Source organism: Silurus aristotelis, assembly GCF_946808225.1.
Source record: "Silurus aristotelis genome assembly, chromosome: 15".
Lineage (NCBI taxonomy): Eukaryota > Metazoa > Chordata > Actinopteri > Siluriformes > Siluridae > Silurus > Silurus aristotelis.
The window spans coordinates 18740709-18760961 of record NC_139588.1 but is presented as its reverse complement, the minus strand read 5'-3'; the positions used below and the strand labels follow the sequence as shown (position 1 = coordinate 18760961).

Sequence of the window (20253 nt, the reverse complement as noted above, 5' to 3'; positions counted from 1 at the left end):
TTAATATCTTTAAGTTAAACTTAAATTTTCACTTTATGGAGTTTACTGATTACTATTTAAACCTTTTGTAGCCATAATCTATTTAAGTTCAGCTCCTTCCATCTCTCTAGAGCCATTCACCTGCCCCTGCCTCTTTAGCTATCTGGAACGATTCAGCCTTTCCCTTACTGTAAATTATACAGATTTCTCATAATGGTGCGGACTTTAATAATAATAAATATTCTAATGCATAATGTAAAACTCTATATGTGAGCAGATACTGTGATGTGGTAAGAATAGTCAAGTCTGGAAATTTGCCATGGATTACTTTCATGTTTTCACCGTTCATGTAGGTATGTAACGATAGAATACGTTTTGTTTCAGTCATGGGGCTTTAAATCTTACACATAATAACAGTTTTACAGCGATTCGGTTTCTTGTTTCCTGTTTTATAACTCTCAAACCGGCAAAGGATAAATATACTTAGACACACACTTCCTCTCAGCTATAAAAAGCCTGTTTCCTTATCTATCATACCTCTCGAGCATTTCCTTTGATCACTTCTTTGAGTTTAATGCGGCCAGATACGCAAGCGCTAAGTTATGTAACTGCCTGAAAAAGCTTCTACGCTTTGTGTTACATATACAGGAAATTAAATCGTGGCATTGGCCACAACTGCATTATCCATGACTGCGTTCCTTAATGTGATAGTAAAATGTTTGGTTTTCTTATCAAATGTAATCATATGTTGTATATAGTTGTTTTTTAATATTCACTTTACCAGTTTACTAATTATAATTTAAATTATCCTCCTGGCCCTGCCCCTTTAGCTCTCTCGTGCCACCTACCTGCCCCTGCCCCTTTAACCCTCTAGAGCCACCCACCTGGCCCTGCCCCCTTAGCTCTCTCATGCCACCCACCTGGCCCTGCCCCTTTAGCTTTCTCGTGCCACCCACCTGCCCCTGCCCCTTTAGCCCTCAGGCGCCACCCACCTGGCCCTGCCCCTTAAGCTCTCTAGAGCCACCCACCTGGCCCTGCCCCTTTAGCTCTCTAAAGTCATCGACTTGGCCCTGCCCCTTTAGCTCTCTCGAGCCACCCAACTGGACCTGCCCCTTTATCTCTGTAAAGTCATCGACTTGGCCCTGCCCCTTTAGCTCTCTAGAGCCACCCACCTGGCCCTGCCCCTTTAGCTCTCTAAAGTCATCGACTTGGCCCTGCCCATTTAGCTCTCTGAACCCAACCACCTATCCTTGTTACTTTATTCCACTGGAGCTACCATCTGACCCCACTCTCTTTAGCTCTCTGGACCCATTTTGCCTTTTTTATTTATCTCTAATTCTCTCTCTGCCCACACTCCCTATGCTTGATACTGAAGTGGTGACGTCATTGTTGCAACTCTGACCGGTTTTGTACTAGTGAGGGAAAGTGGGTTTGAGGTTGAAATCTAAAATGTATTTTTAAGAAAAAAAAAAAAAACGCCCTTTAAAAAAGGAGAGCTGGAGTGTGAGGAGGATGAGTGAAAGAGAGGGAGTGAGTGATGACTGTAATACTCACATCCTCATTGGTGGTCAGGTTGGAGCTGATCAGGTAGGTGTGGAAACCCGACAAACCCACGATGGACCAGATGGAGAAAAAACACACAACCACCTCCAGAACAGTGTGCCAGTAAAGGAAAGGAGAACACGGCAGCGTTTCTATGACAACACAGCCTTATCTCACTTTTTTCCTCTCTCTACCTCCGATACACACATCCGCACACACATTTCTCTTCCTGACACAATAGAATTAGCGTTGATCATCCGTAATGCAAACAAATGGATCAAGTCCAAGAGTAGGATATGGTGCTCTTACAGCAGAACTAATGATCCAAGTGTGTCATGTCCGGTGATACAGGGTATCAGACGTGGACAATGACACAAGTAAAGCATTTTTAGGCAAAGGGTTTACTTTCTCTGATTTTATTGTAATAAATTTATTGTAATTTTACTGTTAAGGCAAATGCCTGTGATTTAAAGTAGTGATCAAGACCTAGTAAAAATCCCCTGCCTGTGACACCTCTACTAAAAATAATCTGGCAACCCTGGAATGTTTGATCTACCTGCAGGTAATTATATTATTCATAACAGAGCACTCAGAAAATCTATCTATCTATCTATCTATCTATCTATCTATCTATCTATCTATCTATCTGTCTGTCTGTCTGTCTGTCTGTCTGTCTGTCTGTCTGTCTGTCTGTCTGTCTGTCTGTCTGTCTGTCTGTCTGTCTGTCTACTTACTATTTAATTTCATCTATTTAATTCCAAGGTGTAAAAGAAACATTAGGTAAGGTCATATGTCCTTGACATTATTTTTCAGAACTCTGTATAATAAATTAAAAGATTTTTCCTTTATTGTAACACTTTAAGCCCCCCTACCTCCTAAATCCCACTGTAACCCCCAAAGGACAATAGTGACTGTTTATGCTTAATTTTTACCCCAGTTTATCTTTTTAGTTCATGGGACATTCAGTTGTTCCACTTTTATCTTTAAGCCCAGAAACAGGTTTTGTGTGTGTGTGTGTGTGTGTGTGTGTGTGTGTGTGTGTGTGTGTGTGTGTGTGTGTGTGTGTGTGGTTAGGCAAGAAGTGATTCTTAATCAGTTCCCATAGCAGCAGACGGACTTCAGCCAATGAACTTAGCCACAGGAAGCCGCATCAGTATAAAAAAAAGGTAGTAGAGAAATCACGTGTCTCTTTTCCTTTCTCAGTGAACTTCACGTCGGTCTCTACATGGCTTTTCATGACTTTTTGGTCTCTTTTCATAAAGACCAAAAGTGGGTGTTCTCTAAAACCTCCTCGCATTGACATTGCTATTTGTCATTGGGGTTTGGAGGTGTAAAGGCCAGAAATAGATTGTTAGCATGCATGCATCCTCCCACTCTTTATTCAACCCCCACACATACACACACACACACACACACACACACACACACACACACACACACACACAGTTCCTTTCACACATATTTTTTTTTTCAGAAGGATATCTGGCTGGGCTGTCTTTGAGGGTGCTGAGAAACCCGGCCCGGTTGGATCCTGCAGGAATGACACATTTGTTTAGAACAGAATGAACAGAAACCATTCATTTCAATCATTCCTTTTTTACATTTAGTCATAAAGAAAGAGTTTTTACATTATTCAGCGGTTTAAACAATGCTGGAACGAGTGTCAATATGGTTTAGAAAAGTTTGCCACCTCCAAAGAGTGCTTTCATAACGGTTTGTCAATTTACTGAGTCATAATCAGATCCAAAATAAGATGTTCGACTTGTTTTCTATTTTGCTTGCTATAGAGCACACTATTAAACCAACCAGAAAGGGGGTGAGAGAAGGGGGTTGGTAAAACTCTCTCATTGTTCAGAAATTCTGTGATAAAAAAGCCTTCAGAACAACTTACGGTAGTGTAATAATTATATTAAGGTACTTATATAAATGACTTCAAAATTCGTTCTCTTTGTGTAAATCCATCCAAATTTTTGAAACCGATCGAATCATTTTCTCACGGCAATCAGTCTGTGTTAGAGAGCGAGACAGCACCGCTCGGGCTCGCGCTGACCGCTCGTTCTGGCCGGCACTTAAACGTGATTACACAAACCATACTGAGAGGGAAAACACAGCAGGGTTTGAACATACCCAGGTTAACTAAGCTGTAACTTACTGAGGAGTTCAATCAGGAGCAACGAACATGCACTGGATATCTGTGCAAGACCAGGATTGAGAAACACTGCACTAGAGATAAACCTACTGCATTCTCACAGACACCCAAAACACAATAACACATGGAGAATGGATGGACATATGATGTAATATCAGGGGTAAGTGATTTTGAGACTGGGCTAAAATAAATATCTTAATAAATTATATTGTTTGTTAAAAAAAAAAACTGATCTACTGATTTACAGTCCAGTTATGGCTGTCCTGGTTTTAAATCTGAGTATAAAAAATTGGTTGAGTTTGGTATTTTGGGCTCAGCGGTTATCTAACTGCAGTTATCTTGTATAATTGGGGCATCAAACGATATTAAAATACATAAATAGATTTTAGAGCAACAATAAGGTTCATGTTCTAAAAAATGGTGTCAATTTGATATAAAATATCAAATAACTTGTAAGGAAAATAATGTCAAGATATTATTTTCAGCGACGAATCCTTAATGAACCTTTAGAACTAATCGAATAACCTTTAAGGAACTGTATTTTCAACCACATTAATTCTAGATTAATTAATACAACAATTTTTTTTTAGCAAATATTTCCCTAATATTTCACAAACACTACACTGCCATGTTTTCTTGGATATTAAGATTTAAAAGCAATAAATGTGAAAAATCTAAATTACATTTTAACAAACAAATCAAATAAACACTGATCTAAAGGCTGGACTTGTGACACCTTATAAATATCGCAAATGTCACATTTAAGATCCATCACAGTGTCAGTGTTTTGGCAGAGCCCCAGTAATGAGTATAAATTTTCCTTTCCCATATAACAAACCCTGTAAAAAATCACTTTAAAAGCCGGGAGAGAAAAACGCAGGAATACTGTCTCATATTTCATCTCTTCTGCCATGAGCACTAATGATTTGTAAGTTAAAATCAAAACCACATGGAGGTAGAACCACAGCTAAACACGACTTATGCTTGGAGTGGAGCTGTTCTGTAAAAACATTTAGAACTACACGCCTGCCGAGCCTGAGTTAATAAACAGAGCTAGTTCCGTCCTGTGACCTATAAAGTGCTTGCTGGGACAGGAAACTCGCTCATCAGCAGTGTTTAGACTCCTCAGGTCTCCTGGACTTCCTCTAGAGCTGATCGATATGGAGAAACAGAGCTAATCCATTACAAACAATTATCCTCTACATCTCACTGGAGGCTGCACCAGCTCCAATATGACAATATTCATGAGGTTGGACAATGGTGTGATTATATGTTGTGTAAAACCTTCTGTTTACTTGAAAAGTACTGGTTTATATTTTGGCTAAATAGATAGTTGTAAAAGCTATATTTTATTCATTTGAATTTTTTTTCACCTTTGGTGAAAAAACACCAATTTCAGTGAATGTCAACAGGTTTAAACACTATTTTAAAGGAATAGTGAAATTGGTGTGGTTTTTCACACTATCACCTTTAAAATAGCCCCCTTACACAGCGTTCCTGCCAATTCAGGAAAGTCTTCTTTTAAAGCGTGTCGAGCATCATCTGCGATTTGCGCTACGATTTGCGCCGGTGTTAAAACGGCGATCTTTGAGCCCGAAATTCTTCTTTGGGAACAGAGCAGAGTCCGCAGGAAAGAAACATTGAGAGTAGGGTAGGTGCGGTAGTGCGATCATGTGGATCGTTCGCCGACGATCATCATGCACAAGTTACCTAATGGTTTTGACATTTTCGGTGGTTATGCTCGTTCAAGGTCTTCCTGATCTTTCCCGTGATGTTCTTCCACACTTAAAGCCTGCGTGCCACTCAAAACACCTCGACTACCGATAATTCGAGGTTCAGAACTTGCGGCTCAGAAACTTGCCGGTTTCTCAAATGGAACCTAACTAACAGCAATGACCGAATGTTCAGGAACGTTAGGAATAACATTTTAAACTAACAAATCAAACAAATAAATAAAAAAAACGCATTATTGTAATAAAGTGGCATAATGTCTAGATGAATTCTCTTAGGTACAATAGGGGCTGCGGGGGTGCGTCCAGAACATACCCCCCCACGAGTTCAGGGGGTATATGGTTTTCTCTACATATGACAATTAAACTTTAAAATCCTGAAAATCAAGCAGAAACAGGAGAGCTTCATACAAAGTTTATATGAAACATCAGGTTTTGATAAAAGTGTGATCTCTATGATTTTATACATGGTATGGTTGTTGGTACCAGATGGGCTGATTATGGTATTTCAGGTACTGCTGATCTCCTGGGATTTTCACAAATAGTTTCTAGTGTTTACACAGAATGGTGCAAAAAACAAAAAACATCCTGTAAGTGGAGGGTCTGCACACTGAAACAACCTGTTAATGAAAGACCAGAGAAGAATGACCATACTGCTCTGAGCTGACAGGAAGTTATTTAAATAAGCACTCTTTACAACCATGATGAACAGACAAGCATCTCCAACAGTGAGCTTTAACAGCAGAAAGCCATGTCAGGTTCCACTCCTGTAAACCAGGAATATAATCTGAGGCTACCATTAACACAAATTCACCGATGGTGGACAGTTGGATGATTCGTGAGATTTTGGGACAGTGCCAGCTCAGTGGTTCAGGTCCTGTGGGTTCTGTGCTACTCGCTGCCAAGTGACCAAATGGTGTTTTGACTCCTGAGATATGAAACCGTTGAAAAATGTAGAATATCCTCCTTAATTCATGAACATATCAGATTACCAACGATGTAATGACAGGCTGTTTTTTATCTAGAGTATAAGTGCAGGGTTTTTTAAAAATCAATATTGATACCAAAATAAGTAATCTACTTATTATTAATAAATCAGGGATCTCATTAAAAGCTCTGTTTATGTCGGTTGCTGCTGTCTGACGCCATCAATGAGCTCCTTGTGCAATTTAATGTCCCCTTTGTTTATCTTTAAAAATGAATAGGTCTTTAATTGGAGAGCAAAGTATAGGCTCTGGTGATCGAGAAGAAAAAGCTTCATGTCTGGGTTCTTGGTACTCGCAGAACTGAAGTGCACTCAGGAAGTTTCTCTTCAAACAATTCAAAGCACTGGGAGATGGTTTTCTCAGATTGCTTGAATTCTAGGAAAATGGTGTAGCTCCTCCGGGCATTAGCGCAGATTGCAGTATAAACTGCTTTGATCATAAATCATGAATTCATTCTTAGCAATGTGTTTGCATTGTGAGTATGTACGCATGGAATTGTATGGATGCATATTAAAAAAAGTCCACTATACAGTCAACACAATTTCATTCACTGTTTCAATCTGCTAGTGTGAGAAAATTCCATATGGACACTTCGGTTCCATATGGACTGCACACGATGCTGTAAACATTATTTAGGGCTGCTCAGTGAACAGCAGTAGGAGATCAGAATTTAGGTAGTGATGCTAAAAGCGTGCAGGCTGAAGTGTAAATCCCGGTGCCCCCCTGACAGTCAGAGTGTTGAGTGGGAGCCCGGCGTGGGCCGCAAGCATTACTCACTCAGAATGACGTGGGTGATGACGAAGGCGAATATGAAGATGGTGAGGAAAGAGAGTGAGAGGATGAATAGGTAGAAGAAGCGGTAATTTCGCTTTCCCACGCAGTTGCCTACCCAGGGGCAGTGGTGGTCAAAGCGATCTGTGGAGGAAAAACATAGACATAGACTATTTAGATCTCGACTAGCCTTTTTTTTGTTTTGTTTTTGTTTACTTTTTTATAGCAAATACATTCTCAGATATTATTATATCATATGACATTATTGCATTGTGTTGCACTGCATCTCATCTGACCTGATCTCATTCGGAATGATTGGTATGGGGACATTTTCTTTAAGTAGAAGCTTATTTAACATTTATAGAAGGACGCTCCAGTCTCCAGTGTCCAGATCAATATAATGCAATGTTTTCTTGACACAGGATAATCTTCATAATAGAGCTTTCTCAGCAATGATCACTTTTTTTTTTGAGAGGGAATAGAGAAGTGGTGAAGGAGTAATTATTTATTACTGCTTATGTGTTATACCATATTTACATGCTTTTAACCAGATGTTAATTTAATAATTTATAAAAGAGTTCATTACTACAAACATTTTCCCTAAAGAATCCAGTGAATAGAAAAAAAAAAAGAAATGCAAGATTAAAACAAATCGTAAATTATTTAAAATTAAGAGCTACAGCATGAAAGTTAATAGGGAACAAAAAATACACTGTATGAACAAAAGTATTGGGACACCTGACTTTTCCAGACATATGTAGATCTTCCCCAATCCATTACCATAAATTTGATGGCCGACGACTGTACAGGATGTGTTTGGATGCGGTAGCATGACATTTTCATTGACTTGAACTAAGAGACCCAAATCTGTTCCAGAATGACAATGCCCATGCGCACAAAGCCAGGTCTATAAAGATATGATTTACATGGGTTGGAATGGAAGATCTTGAGTGGCCTGCTATAGAGCTCTGACCTCAAACCTATGAACATCTTTGGGATGAATTGGAATGCTGACTGATGGCACTACACTTTACTAACACCCTTGTGGCTGAATGAGCACAAATCTCCACAACCACACTCCAACATCTAGTGGAGCATCTTCCCAGAAGAGTGAAGGTTATTATAACAGCAAATGGAGAGTGAATATAGTATGGGATGTTCAGAAAGCTCATTTCAATCTTATAGCCAGGTGTCCACAAACTTTTGCCACATAATGTGTGGTTAATGGTAAAAAAAAAAAAATCTTAGGCAGGGTTCATAGGGACCATTAATGGTTCTATTAAAAACTGTTTCCTTTTTGAAAAAAATAGTGAAGAACTTTTAGCTCTACAAAGAGTTTCCATATCTAAAAACAGTAGTAAGCATTAATGTGACTTACCCACACAATTGTCACACAGGCTGCAGTGAGAAGCTCTTGGTGGTCTGAAGATTTTGCAGGTAAAGCAGTATTTCAATTTGACCGTCTGACCGTTGATTAGCACCTCTCTGGTCCTGGGAGGAGGCCGCGAGCTCGCACCACTCACTCCGTTAGCTGCGTCTGTGAACCACAAAGCAACAGGTTTTCCTCTCATTTATGACACAAGTTAAATTTTCGAAGCGCCGTGTCACTCATTAAATTGTTTACACGAATCGGTACTTTCTACGTCTTACATTTTAGTTTGAATCTATTGGTGAGATTTCTTCTTCTCATTTCGTGCCGTTTTCAGCCCATCAACCTGTTTTTTGTCATTGCGCTGCTTTTTCAATCTACCACTGGTGTATCATTACCTAGCTCTCAGGCACCACAGATGTGGGCTAGTTTACAAAGCTAACAACGAGCAAGGCAAAGGGGAACAAGAAGTATGGGGTTAATGTGGATGAGACAGAGGGAGTCAGTGATGTAAACATGACTGAGAACAGACATTCTTGGTCACCTGATCATCATCATCTTTTCTCTGCTTGTGTTTTATTTGTTGGTTGTTCAGATTAGATAACAAATTTAATTCTTTTATATCAAAAAATTAATATGATGTGAGGTCCTGGTACCAGCGTGTCACTAAAACAGGTAGTAGTAAGGGCGACTTTTTACTTAAGTACATATCAAAGTCCAAACTTCTTTACTTGAACTTGAGTGAAAAAATTTAGTCAGTACTTCAACTTTTACCAGAATCGTTTAAAACATGAGGATCTCTATGGATGTGTGTACTTTTGCCATGTCTTATGATTATATTGGTTCATCAATTTCTTTCTTTGTGTTGCAGTTCCTAAGCTCATATGCTCTTATTTGGTTTGTTTCCTGTTTTTGTCTTCCCTCTGCTCCTGTCCTGTCAGTGGTATGTTGCCTGATGGTGTTCACCTAGTCTGCGTTTTTTTTTTTTTTTTTTGCTCTTTTAAGTTTATATAATGTATACCTTGCTGTTTGTTTAGCATACAAATTTACTGTAAGTTTTTTCATGCTCATTCTCCATCAAGTCCATTTTCCTGGATTAGACCCTTGAACGTTTGTTGCTAAGTTATGATTGCAATCCTATACATTTTCTATCCACTTTATATCGAGTCATGATGTCATAGTTTCCTCCTGTGGTGGAAAAATAACTAAAACAAATCTTAAACCTAGCACTCGATGGGTAAAAACAGCGTCCCTGTCCTTTTAGAACATCAACAGACAAGAAGTCTTGAGCGCTGGTCACAGATTCTTTTTATAATCTCCAAGCTTTGTAAAAAAGTACATACTAATTTGCCTATTCAAGCATTCTCTATAGTGTAACAAAATACAAACGTTTCTGCATCACATCACTGAACAGGAACACTTTTTTATAATAGTCAAAAGCGGCATGTGAGGGCATCTAAAAACAGTAAAAACAGTTAGAAATACATTTCCCCACCACACTATGTAGACCCGACCAACTGTTATACTGGAAATGTACACATTCTGTTGCATTTCAACTCTAAGAATCACATCAGCTGACCATACTGGCACTGGAGACTCCTTCCAACATGTCTTCAAAAAGCCATATTTTGTAAGAATCGTATTATTCATTTATTAGATTTTGATCATTTATTTTTGTTAAACAGTGACACCGTTTTAGACCATTTATTTATAATTTTGTTAGCCTGAGCGTCTGCCAGACAAGTCTGTCTGAGTGAGCTAACTGTTACTATAGAAACAACAAATTAGAATGAGTGCTCCATATAACCAAAGACTAATAATAAATCCTGGAATATTCTGTCAGAGCTGCTGTTAAAGAAAATTATTGTGGTATAACCGACTGAATGAAACAGCGAGAGGAAGCTCACGAAGCGGAGGCATATTAAACGTTATTGGAACACAGCATATCTGTGATCTCGCATGTCATGGTGATCCAGCATTGATGCTTGGCACCCACGCAGCTACACCAATTCTCATTTTACTAGTCCATGCTTTTTTTTGCGATACGCAGCACTTTTACCCTGCGGCTGGATCAGCAGGAGACAGAGCCCTGAGGTGAATTTCGCTGGGTTAAGCAGCCTTCAGATTATTCATCCAAGCAGCAGGAATCATTTTTTCCCATTGCGCATCCAAACAGTCCAAAACTAAACATTGGCGATTTATTCTCTCTAGTGAAGAGAACTGTATAAGCCACATTAGAACATTGTAGATCATGGTGACCGTCTGCAACAGTATAAGACTTTAGCGTACCAGTTTTCCCAGTACCAGTTTTCGCTTTGCCAAATCCCCAATCTGCACCCTTTACATTTACAAATATACCGCTCTATAGATGATAGATTGTGCTCTATCAAAACTGTCAGTCCTGTATTTTATAATCCCCAGAAGGAAATGTATAATTGTACATTTTATAATGGCTGTACTTGCTAGAATACATAATAGAATCATATTGATTGTTATGTTTTTATGCCTCTATGTTATTTATTCTGTCCATCAACCATTTGTACCAAATGGTTCAATTTCACACAAGATGATTACATTGATATTTCACCAATAAACATGATTTAATTGAAATGAATAATATTTGAACTCATTTTTTTTTTTACAGTGCACTAAAATAAGAACAAAATTTGCAAGCTATCCTATTTGTATCTAGCTAATGCTTACAGGAAAAACTAGCTAATGTTTCCTCAGTTTCCTGCTACGTATGTAATATATAAACCAGGGTGGGCAGTGCATTTCACACCTAGGCCTATTATGATGCCACAGTTATAGAAACCATCAACATAGAAACCTAGTAGAACAGAGCAGTGCATCACAGAGGGCTCTCATACAGCGAGAATAAATGGCATTACTAAAGCAAGATGCAGAAGTACAGTATCAATATTAACCTCATCAAAATGAGGTTTTCCTAGAGGTTTAAAATTAAGGAAAATTATGTATTTTTGTAAAAATTCTATAGAAAAGAAAAAGTATAAACTTTCTTTCGGCTTCTCCCATTAAGGGGTCGCCACAGCGGACCATCCGCATGTTTGATTTGGCACATGTTTTCACGCTGGATGCCCTTCCTAATGCAACCCTTCCCATTTATCCGGGCTTGGGCAACCCTAATGGCTGGGGTTGGTTCCCTGACCGGGGATCGAACCCGGGCCGCAGCGGTGAGAGCGCCGCATCCTAACCACTAGACCACCAGGGGACCTAAAGAAAAGTATAAACGGTTCAATAAAAAGCTTAACAACTATTTCGACCGACCTTTCCTTACAATATCCATCTTTTTTTTTAAAAGTCCATCTTGAAAATGGCCATTTAAGTATATCAGAGACCAAATTCTTCTCCTCTTTTAACCACTGTGGAATGAAAAAACAGCTATAAAATCTACTCGATCTTGTGCAGTTTGCTACAGATGTGGTTTGCGAGCTCAGATTAGTGCGCTTCCTGACTATACAAACAAAGGACGTAAAATTGCAGACGTTATTGTACGCCTGCTAGATGGCTCCGGCGTCACTGACTCGAAATCTGTTTGGTTAAAGCAACAGTTCACAACAGCATGTACTTTATGCTATATGCGCCTTTACTCCTGATTCTGAACGCTAGATTCCTTTGACCCCGGCAACACGTGATGATGTGATGGCAGTAATATGATTGGATAAAAACTCTAATATAATTAAACTAAAAGCCAGCCAACCAAGAGAATATTAAGGAAATAAACTAATTGGGAAATTTAATACATATTCACTGAAAACAATATATTAAAACGTAAGTCAGTAATTCAGAATTTTGGGCTAACAGAGAAGGCCTTCCTGGCCCTGATGGCCCACCACTGATATATATGAACAAAGGTTGTGTCTTATCTTTGCCTATCTTCAGGTACACTTTCTTCCATTCCCAGACAAACTTTCGGCTAAACCTGAATCTAAACTGGATATTTTAATATAAATGTCAAGGCAAATGGAGTACATCTTGGCATTTTGGCATTACTGGGTAATTTTGGGTATGAGGGTATTTTTATTTGGCAAATGTGGAGAAATCTATAGCAGTCAACTTTTAGGTCAACTTTTTTTCTCAGTATCGGCTGTGTATACTGATTATCTGTGTATTGTGCTCCCTACTTGCTGTGCAGAGACATGCGGTATATTCTCTAGCGAGCTAGTTTATTTAGTTAGCTAAGATTATTGAGCTGGTGCCCCTAATAAGCGTTTACAATGATAGATCACTTACTTAAAAATGTAAAACATTAAGACGAGAGCAAGAAGCGATTCTAACAAACATACACCAAGTTTAGCTTTTACTCTCTTTACACATAAACAAACCCTTGCAGGTAAATTAGCAAAGAGACAATTTTCACACCTTTCTCAGGAGAAAACCAATAGAAGTTGTAGAGAATTCCTCTAATTTATTCTGACACAGTAATCAGAGGTCAGAGGTCTTCTTAGCCGAAGCGTGTTGAGCTTTAACAACCGATCAAAACCACCAGAGAGCCTTTCTTTTCTGACCTGGATATGAATATTTCAGTAATGTTTCCATTTTTAAATGGTAGCAGAAGCTGAGCTGAGAATCAGTTAAAAGTATGCATTATACATAAAGCAGATAACAGCAAACCTGCTCGCTTCAAATCTGCTGTTGAGTCTATCGAGATCAGTCTGCACATCACTGAGCCTTAGGAAATAACTTGTGAGGAAGGGCAAAACAGTATGTTCCCTGACAAGATATTTCATCTTATGCAAAAATACCAGCATGAAATTGGAAATGTATAAAAACAGCAGCATGGAAGGAGAAGTTTTCGAGCAGAATTGAGAGGGACGAGTCGAGTGAGCTGGCAGAGAGGCAAGAAATGTAGCCTTTTTTGAGAAGGGTTTTTGGCGTCAGTGCGCACACTGCACAAGACTTTAACTGCTTTTTTTTTATAACCTATGAAAACTCAATCATCCAGATTATTCAGAGTTCAGCAGTAGTGAGTCAAAGTGATTAGACAGCTAGATGTTTTCCCTTCACGTCACTCAAATCGCCTTTCATGCTGGTTGGATATTGCTTTTTTGGGGATTGGCACAAAGATTTGATTGATTTATTCGTTTAAATATATTCTGTGTGCAAAATATCAGGTCACTTATCATCACTGACACAGAAATAATGTATTTAATATGGTTAACACAAGGTCAGGTTTTCTATTATCTATTTATTTTCAAATATTATGAAATCTCAATTAAAAGGAACCTCGGCAACCTTTATTTTAATATAATGTTTTGTATAATAAACTGTTTATTTTTGTACCACAGCCTTCAATAAGGTTTGATTTTTAGCCCTTCACAGAAAAATTTTGGGCAAAATGTTTTAAGCAAATCACCATCTCTTCAACTAAACATAATCCGCACTCTTGCTGTCCTCCATTGCTATTTTGCTGCACTGCTGACGACAGCGATAAACACAGTGAGGGGAAGAACTCTGATCTAATCCTCACTTATGCTGCATGGCCACATATAGAATAGAATTTGTAGCCAATCTACGATGACGTATAAATGTTTCATCAGGTCGAATTGAAAAGATTTTACAATGAGCCAAAAACCAGATATTTAACCTGGTAATTACGAAAATGCACTTTACCAACTAAATATTTAAGTCTTGATGTGTCTTGCACATATTTTGCCCTCACATTGCTGTAGATGCAGCACCTCACTACCATTTATACCATGATAGTTGTTTTTTTAAGTGGTCTCACTTAGTTTTATAAAAGACATCCTGAAAGTTTGTTGGATGCCTAACAGTTTTATATATATAAATAATATATATATACAATTATTTTTTATAACATCTGTTACTGTTTCTGTAATTTACCCCCAACTCTGAAGTAACTGAATATCCCAGGGTTTGGGGCATGTGGCATAAATAGACTCGTTATTTGTCACATATACATTACAGCATGGTGGAATTCTTGCTTCGTGTATCCCAGCTTCTTAGGAAACTGAGGTCAGAGCACAGGGTCATTTGTGATACAATGCTCCTGAAGCAGGGAGGATCAAGGGCCTTGCTCAAGGGCCCAGATTGAAAAAAACTTACATTGTATGTTTGTGGATTTTTTAAATATTAAACTTTATGTTACTGATCCAAATGTACAAAATGTCTGCATAACATTCTTTGTTATTTCCTGAATAAAAAAACAAAAAATTAAATTTAAGGCAATGTGCCATAAATATCACAATCACAGTCTACTGTACCATAACCACCTCCGAATCACATAAGGTTTATAAGTAGCGCTCTGTCACCGGCAGATCACATGATCAGTCTTGCTCCATAAAATGAATTACGATTACAAAGAAAGAGAAGATGCAGGGGAAAAATGTCAAAATCCTCCTACCTATTTGTCTTTCTACATCTGCTGCCTCGTCAGGAGTAGCTCGGGGTAGAACACCCGGGTCGCTGAAGCTCGCACGGAGCAGCATGACCATAACGAAGAGGAAGAGTATTCCACCGATGGCTGGAATCGCCGGGCTCAAGTTAGAGGCCAGGAACGGACAGCTGGATGAAGAACATTACAGATATTAGAGTGTATAGAGAATATTATAATGAATAAAGATAGATAGATAGATAGATAGATAGATAGATAGATAGATAGATAGATAGATAGATAGATAGATAGATAGATAGATAGATAGATAGACAGACAGACAGACAGACAGACAGACAGACAGACAGACAGACAGACAGACAGACAGACAGATAGATAGATAGATAGATAGACAGACAGATAGATAGATCTATCTGTCTGTCTATCTATCTTGCTATCTGTTTAGCCAGCTAGCTAGCTAGTTATTGATCTCTCTATCCATCACAACTATAAACCGTCGTTCTCTTACCGCTTCTCTGTCCTCTGACACTTAGTTACAAAGTTAATTATTGACTTCTACAAATCTTTGCCACTGGAGGCTCCTTACCAAATTTCACAAAATGTAAATTGTTACTATAGAAACAGCTACATTACACTAACCAATCAGAATTGAGAACCCAACATTTTCATCAATGCTGTGGTTTGAAGAGATTTGCTTGCTTTAGAGTTCGAACTTGAAAAATATTTAAAACAGTTGTGTGCAAGTGACCAAAAGACGACTGTTGGTATATGAACGTCAAAATCCTCTTTAAACCAACCTACACCTTTGTTCTCCATTGCCTCATTCACCCTATTCTGTAGATAGAAAAAACCCCACCGTGTTAACACCCGTCCTCTCTCCTATATTTATTATAATGTTTGATGATAATGATGAAGTAATGGAAACACAACAGGCAATCAAAACTAAAAACTGCGGTCGGCTGCATCGATAAACTTTCTTCTCCACTATAACAGCATTTTGTGTGTGTGTTTGTGTATGTGTGTAAAAAAAAATTGCTCCATTCTTCATGAGCAGCAGTTACTCTGTCACAGCTGGTATCAAGCAGCAAGGGTTGGATTTCCTCAGGCACTTTTCCCCAAAAGAAAAATAACCCTTTCGAATTTAAGGGACTAAAACTCCTCCGTTCATGACCTTGCGGTCAAAAAGTTTACATTTGTACCGTCAGTAAGAAATGTGATTCTGAATAGGCATCGGATTGGGGTGAAATTACCTCTGATCTACCAAGGTTTATTTACTGTAGAAACACGTGCATGCTAATTCACTAGCTGAGACACCATGAGGTGCAGAACAGACTTCTGGGTGACTTCAGATAGTAAGATTATAAATCAACATTTTATTCTTGTATAGTGAACAAATTATGGAAACCATCAAAGCCATTTCAAAACCTGTTCATTCTATATAGAATGTAGGTGTAGTGAACGTATTTGAAGTGTCCATGATGACCACATTGTGAACGTTGAATATGGTCATCCTGTTTACTGGCATGTCTAGTCATGTCTGGGTGTTATTAGAGTCTTTAGCAGCTTTTCTGATTAAGCACTTCGCTGCTCCTTCTACTCGAACTAGCTTTAGCAAATAACTTCATGATTTTTTACAAGATTTGCACCATCTGTGAGCCAGACACTTTAGACATGAACTGTTCCGTTTAAAAGTGTCCTCTATAGTTGGAAAGATGGTCTCTGGTCTATTGGTGAACAAATTACAGATCTTGATGCTTCAGCTACTTCAACCACAATATTAGAATTGTTCAGAGGTACAATATAAGACCAATATATAAAACTAAAACTAAGAAGATTCAAATCTTTTTCCTTTTCTTTCAGGCCACTTCTGTTAAAAGGTCACCACAGCTGATCCTCAGTCTCCATATAACTCTGTCCTCTAAATCTGCCGCTTTCAAACCAATCATCTGCACGTGTTTTCCCCCCCACCACATCCGCAAAACTTTTCCTTTGCCTGGAGCTCCATTATCAGCATTCTCCTTTCGATATATCGTACCTCCTCTGCACATTAACAAACCATCTCAATCTAGATTTCCTTGTCTTGTCTCCAAAACACAATCCCTCTAATAAACTAATTTCTAATCCTGTCCATTCAGGTCACTCACGATTAAAATATCAGCCACCTCCACCAGTCTTTTTGTCAATTAAATTTGTCTTGATATAGTGATGGTAGAGTAAATTTTAATTTACTCTTAATGGAAAGAGTCTCCATTGTCAGCACGTTGTAGAAATATAAGTAAATTCTCCTCCAACAGAAGATGTAACATGACATATATTTTTGTGTAATTACCGTATTTGTAATGTGATACCATACGAGAGGATGCAAACGCAAATTAAGATCGTGTACAAGGTGGTATCAAAAAGTCTATCTTTATCGCACACCCACAGATGGCAGCACAAGGCTGCACACACATTCACAGGGAGCACTGACCTTCAAAAGTCAGTATGCCAAAAGACATCATCCTGTGTACATTGGAGGCTGTGCAACTGGTGCTAATCTGAACATGCGCATTACCATGTCTGCTATTCTGACCACGTTCACGCTCTGTCACCGAGCTCTCCTCACATGTGTGTTTTTTACTGAAAACAATGAGTTCTCACTTCCGCACCCACCGTACTCGCCAGATTTGGCTCCTGCGGACTTTGCCCTCTTCCCGAAGATGAAGATCCGGCTCAAAGCTCGAGTGTGTATGTATGTGTATGTGTGTATATATATATATATACATATATATAATTCATACTTATACTCAGATTATATTTTATAATATTATAATATACCTTAATACTTATTTTATTTATTTTTAAGTTACTTTACTCTTTGGTTTATTATTTTTTTTCATGTTTACCAGTTGGACAGAAAAAGCATTTCACTATATGTCATACTCTGTATAAATGCGTATGTGACGAATAAAATTTGAATTTTAAACTTTTTGATAACACCGCTTATTTAACAGAAAAGGAAGACACGTCCAAATCAAAATCAAAATAAGTGCAGTAAATGCAATACAGGTGTGATCCAGGCCATCAACAAACAACATAAACATGACAAAGCAGGAACGAGAACGAGAGATCAAACACTGAATGAGAAAAATGCTCAGTATGAACAGGCAGCATACGCTGAACAATACTTCACCACTAGACAATGGAAATGCATTAAACACAAACTATTCACAGGGAAAATGGAAACAGCTGAGGACAAAGGGGCTTGAAAGGAAAGCAATAAATAATAGGACAGAAATGGGACATACAAAAATATATATAAAAAAAAAGCATGGCACATGGAATAAAAGCTAGAAGTATTGACATTGCTACATTTACGACACCTTTATACGAAGCAACTCGCAATTATCTCATTTAAACACTGAGCAGCTGAGGGTTAAGGGCTTTGCTCAAAGGCCCAGTAGTGGCAGCTTCTGGGATTTGAACTCACACCCTTCTGATCAGAAATTCTTAACCAATGAGCTTTCTTCTTGAGCAAAGAAATAAAGAAAACATGGTGATCTGTATACAGCTGCTGTAATGAAAGTGCTAAGACGGATTGACTCATCTTTCAGATGTTACATGGCATTAAATGGGTAAAAGTACCATTAAAGTTCTCTAGTATCTCCTTTTATTTCTTAATAACAAACGGAAAACCCTTTTCCATGACCCCAAAATCTTGTCAGTGACATCATGAAGTGAATTTGTTTTTTTTTAAGAGCTATATCTCCTGTAGTGAACGTGCAAGGACGTCTGTGCCACAGCTGGTAGCATGCGATGCTGAAAGCTTTCAAAGCGAATAGATTACATATTCTGTTCTCCACAAATCAACAACCACTGAGTCTGAACAGACACGCAGGCCATTCTGGCTATTCCTCTCTCCCCTGGTTTCTTCTCACAACAATTCTGCACACTGGAAATTGCATGAAACACAGTGCAGGGACATTTTCTAGGACAAAGATTTATCCTTGAGTGTTTTTATGTGTCCCCCCGAAAAAGGGATGATGGAGATGTTATGCATACGGAACCAACAATAAAGTAAAAATCCTTTTACTTTGGATCTTACTGTCAGAGGAACACAGAGATATGTCAAAATTCCCAGCTGGACATCACTGAAATAAACACATGATCATAATCATCTGTCTCCATTCAATTCCGTCTTCTAAATCTGCCTCTTTCAGATTAACCACATACGTAAACCTCCTTCTTGGACTTCCTCTTTTTCTCCTGCGTTGTGGCTCCATCCTCAGCATTCTTCTACCCATATACCCCATGTTCCTCCTCTGTACATCTCCAAACCATTTCAATCACATTATTTCTCACCTTGCCTCCAAAATGTCCTACCTCATTCCTCCAAAAGCAAAAATGCCACTGTCTCTAAACCTACAACATACATTTCCCTTTTACTCCCTTTCTTTTATCCTTTAATCACCTTAACAACCTCTTTGGGAGTTACATAGCACAAGCACGAACGACTCAGACCAGAGGACTCCTGAGATGAACTACTCATGTGATAAAAGAACAAACAACTTTGCTCATGTGCTTCCAGTAGAAACTGAATGAATCGCTCTTTGAGACTACTCGTTCTTCTGAGTCACTTTAAAGACTCGTTTACAATGAATGAATCGTTCATGAACAACCCGTCACTAGACGACGCCAGGGAGTGGAAAACGATTCCTCATAACATTCTAAAGCCACAATGTACAAATATATATATATATATATATATATATATATATATATATATATATATATATATATATATATATATATATATATACTTGCAAATAAATGCAAATAAATAATGCAAATTGTGTTGTCACGTCGGCTAAACTGCCAGTGCAAGCATGCTCTATGTACAACATCAATGCACCGTAAAACAACCATAAATTAATTTACAGACTTAAATTAGAAAAGAATATACCTTTACAGAATATTCCAGACATTTTTTATATACGAGGTGCTATCGAAATGTTTCAAGACCGTTTTTGTAACACGCCAGCAGATGGCAGCACAAGGCTGCATGCACAGTCACAGGGAGCGCTGACCTATTCACAGCATTATCATAATAGGCTGTATATTAACCTATTGGGAGAAACCTTGTAGTTCTATGCTAAATCAGAAATTAAGCACACCTATATAACCAAAATAGCATGATCCTTGTTTTAAAACACCTCAGCGAAGATTCTGCGAAGACTGTGAGATTGTTTGTCGAATCGGGCTCCTCCGATCGAAGCATCGAATTTTCGACTATTTGGGGGTCACCCCAAGTATTTGCATAATGAGTTACCTGTGTGAACAAGTTAACCAACAAGTGTTCATTAGGGTGTGGA

General features: G+C 38.4%; 1 protein-coding gene across 1 annotated transcript in view; it reads right to left on the bottom strand.

Moving 5' to 3' along the window:
* Positions 1-20253, bottom strand: part of zdhhc14 (zDHHC palmitoyltransferase 14) — a 36027-nt gene that overhangs the window by 6168 nt on the left and 9606 nt on the right. The window contains exons 4-8 of the mRNA XM_083562526.1: positions 14912-15072; positions 8536-8694; positions 7164-7301; positions 3004-3052; positions 1534-1636 (exon numbers count right to left, since the gene is read on the bottom strand). Coding sequence (XP_083418652.1) covers positions 1534-1636; positions 3004-3052; positions 7164-7301; positions 8536-8694; positions 14912-15072 — 610 coding nt within the window. The remainder of the gene's footprint in view (positions 1-1533; positions 1637-3003; positions 3053-7163; positions 7302-8535; positions 8695-14911; positions 15073-20253) is intronic.